A 13,716-nucleotide genomic window follows, 5' to 3' on the forward strand; every position below is an offset into this window, starting at 1 on the left:
TGGTAGTACTGATAAAGCATCTATAATAATAAAAGCGTAATATGCTGATTAAACTGGATAGCCGGACGACCTTCCGGATGAAGTTGGGGCTGCGAGGGCCGAGCCCCTTGCACAAATTTCATGCATCAGACCTCTAGTAGAACATAATAACTATCAGAGACAGCATGCTATAGACTGAATATTTGTGTCCCCCCAAAAATTCAAATGCTGAAACCTAATCCCCAATGCAATGGTGTTTGGAGGTGAGACCTTTGGGAAGTGATTAGATCATCAATTTGGAGCCTCATGAATGGGATTAATGCACTTTAAAAAGGCTGAAGGCCTGACCAGCGTGGCTCAGTGACTGATCATCAACCTATGAACCAGGAGGTTGCACTTCAATCCCCAGTCTGGGCACATGCCCAGGTTGTAGGGTCAGTCCCCAGTGTGGGGCATGTAGGAGGCAGCCAATCAATGATTCTCTCTCAACATTGATGTCTCTCTCTCTCTCTCTCTCTCTCTCCTCTCTGAATCAATAATATATATATATATATATATATTTTTTTTTTTTTAAAGGCTAAAGAAAGCAGAGTTCTCCCCTTCTACCATATGAGGGTAAAGCAGGCCCTCACCAGACACCAAATCTGCCCATTCCTTGATTTTGGACTTCCAGCCTCCAGAAATGAGACAAATAAAATTCTGCTGTTTATAAGCCACTCAAGTCTATAGCAGCCTAAACAGACAAAGCCACAGCATGAACATACCAAAAAGTTCAAATGGGATTCTTTCAGAACGTAAAACTATAGTTACGAAAATATTTAATGGAATGAATATAAAGCATTGGGTTTGGAAAACAAGTACTATTGTTCATTTTAACTAGAATTAGAAATTACTGGAAGAAAGCAGGTGGGAAAAGAGTGTGGAAATACAAAGGAGAGAAGAAAGATGCATTTGAACGACTTGCTACCTCCCGCGCCCCAAACAGCCTAAATAATCCATTCCTTCCCCCATCCTCATGGGGAGGAGAATTCAGGATTGGGCGGGAGGGAGGGGTGGGGAGAGGGAGGGAGGGTGCACAAGAAAATATAGCTAAAATCTATTTTCAGTACCCGCCACATCTAATAAACCATTTTGATTGTGGAATTAAAACTAAGACTCTAAGGTGAACCATAAACTACAATCTCCAGTTCAAGAGTATGAGTTGAGCCACATAAGACTAACCTTGACAAAGTCTGGTGACATACTAGTATATGCATTAATCAGTATGTTGAGAAAATATGTCAAAGTCTGTCCAAGGAATAAGAAGCATAGTACTTTTAAAAGTAACGAAAATCCAGACATTCTGCAGCACACCACTGTGACACAATGTTTTCAAGCAACCAGCCAGTCATCTGATTGGAAGCAACTCCTAAGGGAACTTCCATCTCCAACCTGCTGGACTGGACACGGGCTCTCGCACGGAGTGTCAATACCACACTCACTGTTACAAGCAAAGAAGTTTATTCTGCATCACTCTATGTCGTATCTGTCACTTATTCTTACAGCAAAAGGCAGGGAGAGGAGAGTTCACTAAAAATAATTCTTGTAGGTCTACTATGCACCAAGCCCTGAGGTACGAAGATAAATGACACACTTTAACCCTACCCTGGGATGAGGACACATTTCATCTTTACCCCTGAGAAGCTGGAAAAGGGAAGGGGTCTTAGAACCAAATGCCTGCGGAAGCATCTGAAGTAATATAAATGAAGGAAGGAGGCTGGTTGTAAAAAGACAGACAAACTGTATTAATAAATAAATGACAACGACATGTGGGCTCAGAGCAATGAATTTTAAGCAGCAGGAGCTGCAATGAACTGGAGAGACCAAGACAACACTGATTCTAGTTTTCCTCCAACCTTTACCCATGCTCCTTTTCTCAGCTCTTAGGCAGGTTCCTTATTATCTTCCTGGCATTTAAATGCTGGGCTGAGTCTCCATAAGCTTGGTAATTTCATTATAGTTCCTTTAAATATCACAGATATACGTACTAACATCTCCCAAGTATATTTCTCCAGCTTGGTCCTCTGTTCTGTCTTCAGACTTACACATCTAACTCTCTATGCACCATTTCCTCTTGGATATTTTAAATCTAGCATGTCTAAAACCAAACTCCTACCCTAGCCAGTTTGCTCAGTGGATAGAGCATTGGTCTGTGGACAGAGGGGTCCAGAGTTCAATTCTAGTCAAGGGCACATGCCCGGGTTTCGGGCTCAATCCCCAGTAGGGGGCATGCAGAAGGCGGCCGATCAATGGTTCTCTTTCATCATTGATGTTTCTCTCTCTCCCTCTCCGTCTCTGAAAAAAATATTTTTTAAAAAATAAATAAAACCAACCTCCTGCTATCACATCCCACCCCCTGAACCTGCTTCATCACTACAATCTTCATCTCCATGAATGGTAATTTCATTTTTCTAAAAACTTTCACCCTCTTGCTTCCTCTATTTAACACCATATATTTAGCCATAGCAAATCCTGTTGGCTCTATCTGAAAACATATCTAGAATATCTAAAATCTAATCACTTCTGACTCACAGCTGCCTCCTGAGCCAAGCCACCATCACCTCCCACCTAGACTATTTTAACAGCCTCCTATCGGCCTTCCTACGCCCCGTCCTCCTAGTACTCCAGCCTGTCAGCAGCGATCCTCTCCAATTCCAATCAGGTCAATCTCTGCTCACATTGCTCCAATAAATTCCAAAGGTGTTACCTACCCATCTAACAAATACCTCAACAGCAGCCTGTTCAAAACAAAACTCCTCCTCCTCCTCCCTTTCTTCCTCCTGTTTCCTCTCCGCATCAACCACACCCAACTAAGAAGCTGTACAACCAACTCCTTCCTTTCATTTACTGCTGGCATCCAGTCATCAACTTTATACTTTCTCCTTCCTCAATCTCTCTCCAATCTATCCCCTCTTCCTCATTTTGAATAATTCAAGCTTTGTTTCTCACTGGATAACTATTGGCCTGTTAATCCGGCCTCTGACTTCTCTTCTCCATTCACTGCTAAATCTTCCTTATGAAAAGCCAGCTTAAATTCCCTCTCCTCCTAGCTATCAGGGGAACTCTGATATCTCTTAGGTTAGCACACAAGACTACCTACTACCTTTCTCCAGACTTATCGGTGCCACTCACGAATTATGAGCCTACCTTCTGATTCCATCAAAAAAATGTGCATGTCCTGGCCGGTGTTGCAAAGTGGTTAGAGCGTTGGCCCTGGCACCCAAGGGTCTTGGGTCCGATTCCCAGTCAAGGGCACATACCTGGTTGCACATCTGACCCAAGTCCTCGGTTGGGGCATGTGTGGGAGGCAACCAATGTGTGTGTGTCTCTCTCCCTCCCTTCTTTCCACTCTCTCTAAAAATGAACACTAACCAAAAAAAGCAACAACCAACAAAAGAGATTGTACATATTCTCCCATGCCCGAGACAACAGCTCGCACCTTCATCTGTGTCTAGGAGAACCCTCTCTGATTATTCGGAGTTCCATGTAGATATCGTCTCCTCAGAGAAGCCTTCTCTACAATCGCAGTCAGATTTATAATGGCCCTCAGACTGTGTACGCTGTTCTCAACACTTAAATTACATGTAATCACTAATTTACTCATCTCTCTTGTCCTATTAGCTCCGATAGGGAGGGACAATGAATGATTTTTCAAGACTGTTTTCCTGGACTCCAGTATCTTCTGAATTCAAATACCAAGTAGTTCCCAAAGTCACATTACCTCTACAGCCATGATGATAATAGCAGCTTTCTTTTTGATTGTTGAATTGGCAGGAAGATTTATTAAAGAATGTACACCCATGCCAAGACTACTAATGGGTGGAAGATCAAGCCAATCAGGATCCCTTATTCCTCCCATGCAATCTTTGGCCATTGGGTAAATAGTACCATTTCCATCTCGAAGAATAATAGGAGATTCCTATAACAGAGAGAAATAAAAGATGGCTACCAAACTGTACCTCTGATTTTTTCCAATAGGTATATTTGTTTTTAAATTAGATTGTGTTAGTAATAATGACCAGATAAGAAACTTAGTATTCAAATGTGCTGAAAATTCTAAATTCTTCAATTGTTTAATAACAAGCAAACTAGAGCCCGATTCCAAGCTTCACGTAAATAACAATGTTGTCATGTCACTTTTCAAAAGCAAAAATAAGCCTCTGTACCTGTCCGGCAGTGAAAATGGCCACATTCTTCTCATTCTGACCAAGGAAAGCAATGCTGCTTGTCGGGAAATTGTTTTCCTGCTCTGCTTTTCCTGTCGCAAGATCAAAGATACAGTACCGTACCCAATTTCCAGTCTTCAGAACAGCATGCACACCTTTAAAACATATAAATGTAAAAATGTTATTACATGTCTTTAGTAATCTCTAATAAGTACTACCAAATGTTGACCATTCTGCCCATATTTGTAAGCCAATTCCAACAGATACTTTTTATTCCATAACATTACACCCAGGGAACATAAACTGTCAACTGCCCCAAATCACTTGATTCTGCTCATTTGCTGCACACAAGTGTTAAGGGGATATAGAATATGCCAGCTGAAAAACTTGTCGAATCTTTACCTTTGGAATCTACATTCACTGCTAGTATTTCTGTTTTTTCAGGTATACACAGCTTTTTAGGAGTCCTTTGGAAACAGTCAGGAACTTTTGGTGTTCCACCAGTTTTAACAACCTGCATGACACGAAAAGAATTTTGCTCTCAAATTCGTAACATCCCCCAGGAGTCAGTCCCAATATTCACCCGCTGAGTGAGTCCTCCACACTCACCTGCAGCTCATCGATTCTAAGTAACCTACAGTCCTGCAGGAGAGAAGAAGGGTCCGCATCTGAGCCAGAGCTGCTCGGACAGTTTGTATTGCTAGACGTGCCGGGAAATTTTACAGCAACATAGGCACCGTCCACTTTTAGCACCTAGAAATAGAGGTAAATGTGCTACATTAATAATTCATATGAAATCAATATGCAAACGGTATTCATTAAATTAACTTAACATTGAGGCATTTAATTCCTTATATTTCTTCAATAATCACCAAGTTGTAAAATTAACCTGAACAAACTCACCAAAGCTTGATATCTATTAGCAAGGCTTATTTTTTAGAGAAAAACTAAACTACATAGCCTGTGGATGTTTGGCAATCAACTGAAAAAAATAAGTATAATCTACAAAATCCTCCGTCATTCCTCTTTATTAGTTTAGAGCCCCCGCTGTGCAATGATGGCAATGTTCTATACCTGCGCTGTCCTATCTGAGTGCTATTAAGCACTTGAAATGGAGTTGATGTGACTAAATAGCAGGCTTTAATGTTATTTAATTTTACTAAAATTAATTAGCCAAATACACAGCAAGGGGCTGCCATTGTGGACAGCATAGGTATACAGTCAATGCACAGGAAGGCAAGCACAAGACTTGAAACTAGAATACCTGAGTCCCACCTCTGCTACTTACTGCTTTTGATTTTGAGTCAGTGCGACATTCTCAGAAGGAAAACCTGCCCATAAACTATAGTTTTATTTTGACAATCAAATGAAATAGAGTATGAAAAAGGTCTTTGTAAATTGCAGAGAGTGGTGGGTGTATCTACTCTTTCCATTAAGAACATATGAAAGAACATCTTATTTCAGAAATTAATGGGAAATCAGGAAAACCTTTACTTTGCAGATATTCTACAACTATAGCTCCATTTTGGTTTTAAGTATATGCAGAGAGAAAGGGGAAATTAATGGCACTCCAGCTGATAGCCTCTACTAATTTGTTCCCTAGAAAGCAAGACACGCTCCAGAAAGAAGGGAAGTGAAAGGTGACTTAAGAGTAATAATATTTTTAAATATTATGGAAAACTAGTGGCCCGGTGCATGAAATTCATACACGGAGGGGGCGGTTCCCTCAGCCCAGCCTGCACCCTCTCCAATTGGGGACCCCTTCGGGGATGTCAGACTGCCGGTTTAGGCCCGATATCCCTCTTGCAATCTGAGACCGCTGGCTCCTAACCACTCACCTGCCTGCCTGCCTGATCGCCCCTAACTGCCTCTGCCTGCCTGATCAGCCCTAACTGCCCTCCCTTACCGGCCTGATCTCGCCCGCAACTGCCCTCCCCTGCCGGCCTGATCTTGCCCCCAAATGCCCTCCTCTGCTGACCAATTTGGTTCTAATTGGTCAGTTTCTATGCCAGTCAGCGTCAAAAGCTCCGCCTCCTAGGCAGCTATTGGCTCCTCACAGTTGACCCAGATTTGGTTCTGACTGGTCAGTTTCTATGCCAGTCGGCGTCAAAAGCTCCGCCTCCTAGGCAGTCATTGGCTCCTCACAGTTGACCCAGATTTGGTTCTGATTGGTCAGTTTCTATGCCAGTCAGCGTCAAAAGCTCTGTCTCCTGGGCAGCTACTGCCTCCTCACAGTTGATCCACATTTGGTTCTGACTGGCCAGTTTCTATGCCAGTCAGCGTCTCTGGGCCTATCAAAAGGGCCTGATCAGAAAGGCAGGGCTGATCAGCAGCCCTGGTGGAGGCCTGGAGAGAAATGGACGCGGGGCTGCTGGCCAGGGTCTGAGTGAAAGAGAGAGGCAAGTGCTGGTCAAAAGCTGCCTCAGATGCTACAGATCAGCCCCTGCTTCTCTCTTTGGGTCTCTTTCTGAGCTTGATTCAAAGCCCCCTCAGCAGTCACTGCTGGGTCCCCGGGCCTGCAGCCTCAGTAGTCAGCGCTGGGTCCCCATGGCAGCCCAGCGCTGACTGCAGGACTGACTTCCGGATTGGTGTTCTGATTGGCTGGTTTCTATGCCAGTCAGTGTCTCTGGGCCTATCAACGGGGCATGATCTGAAAGGCGGGGCTGATCAGCAGCCCTGGTGGAGGCCTGGAGAGAAATGGACGCGGGGCTGCTGGCCAGGGTCTGAGTGAAAGAGAGAGGCAAGTGCTGGTCAAAAGCTGCCTCAGATGCTACAGATCAGCCCCTGCTTCTCTCTTAAGGTCTCTTTCCGGGCCTAATTCAAAGCCCCCTCAGCAGTCACTGCTGGGTCACCGGGCCTGCAGCTACAGTAGTCAGTGCTGGGTCGCCATGGGAACCCAGCGCTGACTTCCAGATGGTCAGCCTTTGGTCGTGATCGGTCGTTACACCCTGGCTCTTTATTATAGAGATGATCTCCATTAGAACAGTCTAATAGTTCCAAAGAATGGACTATATAAAAAGATAATCTATCTTTGCAACTTTTCTGCACATCTAAAATTATTCTAAAATAGTATTTCTTTAAAAATCTGTGGGAAACCGCCTATTGTCTTCACTAGCAGAGATGTGTGGACAAGGAGCCCAGGATACTGGTGACCCTTGAGCCCTGGCAAAGGTCAGAGCTATGCACCCACTGTTTAGTCGAGACAATGGAAGCTGGAGCAACTTCCCCACCAGACAGTCATGTAAATCCTTACTTATAAGATAGTCTGTGTGTTACTGGAAATTGCCTGCCTAAGGGCTACAGGTGTATCCCAAATTGAATAAAAGGATGGCAAGACCTGAACTCAAGCGAAGTCCTTCTGGGCTCCCGCCCTGGCCCCCCAATTTCCAAATTATTATTTCTTGTCTCGTTTCTTTCATTTGCGTTAGGCCCCTTCTCCAGATCCCAAACCCTAAACCACGCGGGACGTGGGTTATTCACAAAAATCAAATAGCATAAATTCTCAAGGAGAGGCATAATAATCATCTATCTGTCATGCACAGAGGAGATACCGGCATCTCATTAAGTGATGGGACTTAAAGAGGTCATTGAAGGTGAGAAATAAAACAGCTTTAAAGAAAGAGCTGATGAACACTCACCAACCATAAACTCTTGGATAACCAATAGCATTACAGTTCTGTTAGTAATTAGTTCTTAGATATTCTGAACACAAACACACCTTGCCAACAGGAACATTCTTAACATCTTCCACAAAAACGACTTCCCGAAGAGACCACTGCTCTTCGTTCACCTTTTCCTCCTCTTTGGGGGCAGGAGTGGACCGTCGTCGTTCTTAGACAACAACAAAATGGTAAGTACCAAAAAGAAAATGTAAAAGAGACTTTATAGATTTCATCTAAGTATATGAACAGAAGACCATTTGTAAAGGGATACAAATTGAGGTAACACAGCAGTCCACCGGGGACCTACTGACCAACCGGTACCACACTAACACTTACTGTATGGCATTGACGCACTGCTGGCGATGGAGGATGCGTCACTACACGTGGATGCCGGAGATGGTGGGGGTCCCATTTCTGTTTTCACTGGTTCCTGCTTGCTTTCAGGCCTGAGATTAGAAATAAGATTCTCCTTATAATTAGGAATCTGAAGTATTAGGCACTTGTCAAATGTTATTTTTAAGACTCACGATTATTCTTACATAAGTAAATAAAATATTAAAAATTTGTACAAAATGGTGTATTTTTAGTACTCAAGTTACTGAAGAGAATACGCAGTACCTACTTCAAATTTTTAGTATTGTTTTAAAATAGGGAAGAAAAATATACCATATAACGCTATCAACAACTTGGAACAATGCTTCAAATAAGCCTTATCGAGGAATAACAATGAAAACTACACTTGGCTTATCAACATAGTTTTATCAAAAGCCTCTTGAGCAAACAAGTTTCACATTTCAGTGAACCCTGATGTGGAGACATAGCAATTTAACTGAAAAAAAATAAAAAAAATAAAATGGTAAAAGCAAATAAATAAAAATGCCCACTAGATCATTAATTTCTTGGAGTTCAAAGAAGGAACTCTACTCACAATGGTTACCATCACCTGCTATAACTAACATCAGAAATTATAGAAGTACCCCTCTTCATTGAGTTAGTCTACAGATACTAAAAATAAATATTTTTATTCATTAAAGGGCAGCAGTCAAAATTTTTAGCCAGAAAAGTCACTTTTAGTCAGAATGTGTTATATACAGTATAGATCATCCTAGCGTATGTTATAATCAGGGTCATCATCCTAACCTAACCTTCATCTTCTTACCCTCACCAGGAACTTCACCTGAGTTTAGACACAGTCCACAGAAAACCAGTGCTGTTTTCACCAGCATTCTAGCAAAGTGCTCTGTGCAAGCACACATGAACAGCTGCTCATGCAAATCTGTGATGTTGGAAGCAAGCCGATTCTGACTAACACTAGCACACCTTTAATAGAATGCATTTCAATGACTTGCTAAAAAGAAATGATTGACATGAAAATGATTATCTTCTTAACATTTAATTTCACTTAGTTCATTTACTAAATTTATTAATATAAATGGAAAATTTCAAGGAAGATCTTGAAAAACTTATGTACAGAATTTAAAAAGCATATTCCATTTTAATCTCGTTTACACTATTTTTATGCATATCAAAAATATTTCAAACACTATTTACCAAGATTCAAAAAAAATAAAAATGTGTTCTTGTTGCTTTTATTTTTAAGACAAAAAAAATCAATGTAATTGGGGAGAAAGTTTATAAACCTTTTTAAAAAGAAGACCTAAAATAAACAAAAAACTTTAATTAGACATAAATTACAATAGTTTTGGATTAAAGATTCTTTTTTTGTTTTAATCTTCATACAAGGACATGTTTTTATTTGTTTGAGAGAGAGGGAGCAAGAGAGAGAGAAAGAAAGGCATCAATGTGAAAGAGAAACATTAATCAGTTGCCTGGGGGGAGGGGTCGAACCCACAACCTAGGTATGAACCCTGACTGGGAGTCAAACTCTCAACCTTTCTGATGTACAAGATTAAGCTCTCACCAACTGAGACGACCAGCCAGAGCAAAAGATTCTTTTTTAACTTATTTAATGGTAATCCCCATGTTTCAGAATTTCAATTTACATTTTTAACAGTAAGAGGAATAACAGCAATAGAGGTAGTAAATTTATAATCATTATATTCGCTTGAGCAAACTAAAAGTTTTCAGAACTTTAAAAAAAACCTGTATGTATAGTAAAATTCCAATTATTTCTTTTTAATGCCTGTTTACATTTAGAAAAAAATACATGAAAATATTTAAAAAGTTATTTCTGGGGTGTAATATTCTTCTTCTTCCATGTTTCCAAAATAATTACATATTTTTGTAAGATTAAGAAATTAGTTATTTAAAAACTCTTATTCAACTTTATTTTGTTGTTGTTAATCCCCAGGACATTTTTTTTCCATTGATTTTTTTTTTTTTTTTTTTTAGAGAATGGAAGGGAGGGAGGGAAAGAAGGAGGAGGAAGAAAGAGAGAGGGAGAGAAACATTAATGTGAGAGAGACACATCAATTGGTTGCTTCCCACTCATGCGTGGCACCCAGGTTTGTGCCCCTGACCAGAAATTGAACCTGAGACCCTTCAGTGCTCGGGCTGACACTCTAACCACTAAGCAGCACAGACCTGGGCATAATACACAAATATTTTTAAAGATGAGTAGATGCTTATAACAATACAGGTGTAAAGATCGGTGTACTGAGCTCCCAAACCATAAGCCAGCCCCAGAACGTGGGCTACCTACAATTTAGTGATATTTCTGTTCACATATTCCTCCCACCAAAAAATTTACAAATCCTTTACAGAATTTCCCTCTCCAGCTCATTTGACCAGCAAATCCCTTCCAATGATCAAGATGCAGGCAGGATGTTAGCCCATCATGTTAGCACTTTTCTGAGTCACTATACACCTGTCTCCCTTAATTATCCTCTTCATATACAGTGCAAACTAGAAGTGCTATAAAATCAAGATTAGTTAGGTATAGTACTTACTTAGCTTCAGTAGTTTTGCTAGCTTTGTCCATACTTTTCAAGCTCTCAGGAGATCTAAGTTGAAATCTACAGCTATCATTCATATTCCAAACGGACTCCATTAAGACACCAACTTTAGGAATCCCAGCATTAATTGAAAATGCAACTGCTCCAGCATGATAGAGAGGATTATTTCTCAAGCATACCTGGCAAACAAAAGAAAAATCACCATCAAGATGACATAGAAGTTATTTTACAAGTGTATAAAAATACAACATGTGAAAGTATATTGCTTCCTCCATTTTCCAAATACAATTTTACACAATCAAGAGGCTGATAAAGCATTGACTTCAAGGTCTCCATTAAAAACATTTCTTCCCCAAAACAAGAAGCAAGAATAATTATAGCACATTTGCTAAAAATTAAAATTTCAGGCAGCAAATATTCTGACATTCTGCCATAAGGAAACAATAGAAATAGAGAAGAAACTAACAAGGTAATTTAAAAAGTGAAATGTGAACAAAACAATTACACATTTTGTCTGTTTCTTGTAATTTGAATTATTTTCTTTAATTCGTGACTCTATCACTTCATAGCTATTGATGTTTGTTTCCCATAAAAGACTGTTGTTTTCTACAGGCCAGAAGCTTCCTGGCATAATGTAAGTTTTCTCTTAAAGTAAAAGAGTATGCAGACATTAGTGTTAGCATTTAGCGGAGTTCAATCTATAGAACAATCTATTTATAGAATAATCTATAGTTCAATTTAAGAACAATCTATAAATTTTCACTGCCAGAGAACATCCTGAAACCAATAACGTGCAAGGTGGCACTGTCAAACGCACTAATGCTAGCACCAAAAAATAGATATAACCATCGTTTCTGGAAATCTCTCTATTTCTCTAATAGCCCAATCTTACTGATGTTCTGTTCAATTATCCAATAACTAATGATTATGTTGTACTTGACAGTGGCATATATGAAGATCCTATTTTTTGGTGATTTATACTTAAAGTGACACAGAAGCAGTTATACATAGGATAAGTATGAGAACTGGAAACAATGACATAGAGTCGCAGTACTATCAAAGAACAGTTATACGTCACCAAGTGTAGTTCTATGATCGCTAATGAATGGTTCTTAATGGCTAGCTTCTTGAAAAAGGTATGTCCTGCTTTGCTGTGACTTAAAGGGAAGTTTCATCCACAAATTTTCAGAAAAGAATGGTGGAAAGTTTAAAGCCTGAAAAAGGACCAACCAGAAGGCTATAATTGAAGAAGAAATGTGGCGAGACATATTAGAAGTCATGTATTAAAGCCTTCTAATAAAAATAAATGCACCTCAAAGTCAGGAGTTGTATATCCAGGGTCCAGCATCTAACAAGATATACAATGAAAATACAAGCCCACCTCAGAGGTATTGTGTGTTCTGTTCCATATCACTGCAATAATGTTAATATCACAATAAAGCGAGTCTCACAAATTTTTTGGTTTCCCGGCGCAATAAAAGTTGTTTATACTATACTGTAATCTATTAGGTGTGCAATATCATTATGTCTAAAAAAATTATATACCTTAACTTAAAAATACTTTATTGCTCAAATGCTAACCATCATCTGAGCCTGTTGGAAAAATGATGCTGATAAGATGGCTTGATGCAGAGTTGCCACAAACATCCAATTTGTAAAAAACACAATATCTGCAAAGCACAATAAAAGGAGGTATGCCTGTACATTTCTCTCAACAATTATGATCTGTGAGTGCAGGTGCAGCTAAAAACTCTAAGTGATCAATAATTTTTTCTGATGTTAACACATGAACACTCGTTCTGTGGCTGTGACTGTCTTAAACCTCCAGTTTTTTTTTGTAGGTTCAAAACAAAATCTTAGTTCTACACCAAATATGTTAACATGTTGCTATCTTTCAGCAAGTTAGTGCCATGCTATTTTGTTTAGCTTTTCTTCAGTATATCTCTCAAGTATTTGTTCAGCCCTCCCTGTCTATAGTAATGTCATCCTACATGGCAATAAGGCAATTGTGAGTCCAGTGAACAGAAACTTGGAGAACATCAGAGAGCAGTGTTTGAACTAATTAGGAGAAGGGGAGCTCCAAGAAGAGAAAGAGCTGTCCAAAGCAACTGACATAAATACTGACGGCTGCACAGTAACAGTCAAAACAGTGCGTAATTGCTGAAAACGTCCTAGGTGGAAGGCCAACGAAGGATCAGAACAAGACAACCATGAGTAAGACAAAAAATAGCCACAAACAAAAAGAACAGCTCCATTTCAGCTGTGTTTTAGAGAAAAGTAACAGCGAAAATGGTGACAACTTTTAAGACTCAGAGGATATAAGTAATATGGTAGAGAGAAAAAAATGAATTGAAAATGTCAGATGAGGAAATTTGCTCCACATTATGTAATAAAATCCACCGTTTGTCTAAATGTTAGGGATTATAAAGTCCTTACACATTCACTACAGTACTTACTATAATGAATATAAATGCCAAGTTTTATCCTGAAGTTAAACTTCTTTGAAAGTCTAATGAATCATGTAACACTAGCACTCAAACTCTTCCCTATTAAACATCACTGAGAACATAAAAATCTTTTATGTGGGTCATATAGTTGGTTTTTAATATGTAAATAATTAAAACTGAGAAATTTTAAAATATTCACTTAACAGTAATAAATCCCGTGTTAATATAAACAATTTTTATGGAAAAAAAAAACCACTACATTTTCAAAGAATCAGCAAGAAAAGTGGCATTGTTTGCATGTTTGCAAGTCTCTTAATGTCCGATTTAACCTTTTGCACTCGGATGTCGAGTGTGACTCGACACGGTTAGCATCGAGATTAAAATTCCTCTTTGAATGTATCAATAATTTGAAATATAAAAAAATCCAAATAAATAGTTTGTATGAAAAGAAACTTGTTTTTTATTCTACTGCCGCGCTTTGTAAAATCTGGGGTATTTAAAAAATTAA

At 39.5% G+C, this 13,716-nt stretch overlaps 1 protein-coding gene across 6 annotated transcripts in view; it reads right to left on the reverse strand.

Annotated features, from left to right (window-relative positions):
* UBR5 (ubiquitin protein ligase E3 component n-recognin 5) overlaps positions 1-13,716 on the reverse strand; it is a 124,792-nt gene that overhangs the window by 50,128 nt on the left and 60,948 nt on the right. For all 6 annotated transcript variants that reach the window (XM_054708410.1, XM_054708409.1, XM_054708411.1 and 3 more), the window contains exons 14-20: positions 10,756-10,940; positions 8,183-8,292; positions 7,903-8,015; positions 4,794-4,937; positions 4,587-4,698; positions 4,185-4,339; positions 3,740-3,937 (exon numbers count right to left, since the gene is read on the reverse strand). In XM_054708410.1, coding sequence (XP_054564385.1) covers positions 3,740-3,937; positions 4,185-4,339; positions 4,587-4,698; positions 4,794-4,937; positions 7,903-8,015; positions 8,183-8,292; positions 10,756-10,940 — 1,017 coding nt within the window. The remainder of the gene's footprint in view (positions 1-3,739; positions 3,938-4,184; positions 4,340-4,586; positions 4,699-4,793; positions 4,938-7,902; positions 8,016-8,182; positions 8,293-10,755; positions 10,941-13,716) is intronic.

Source organism: Eptesicus fuscus, chromosome 19 (assembly GCF_027574615.1).
Source record: "Eptesicus fuscus isolate TK198812 chromosome 19, DD_ASM_mEF_20220401, whole genome shotgun sequence".
In the NCBI taxonomy this organism is placed as follows: domain Eukaryota; kingdom Metazoa; phylum Chordata; class Mammalia; order Chiroptera; family Vespertilionidae; genus Eptesicus; species Eptesicus fuscus.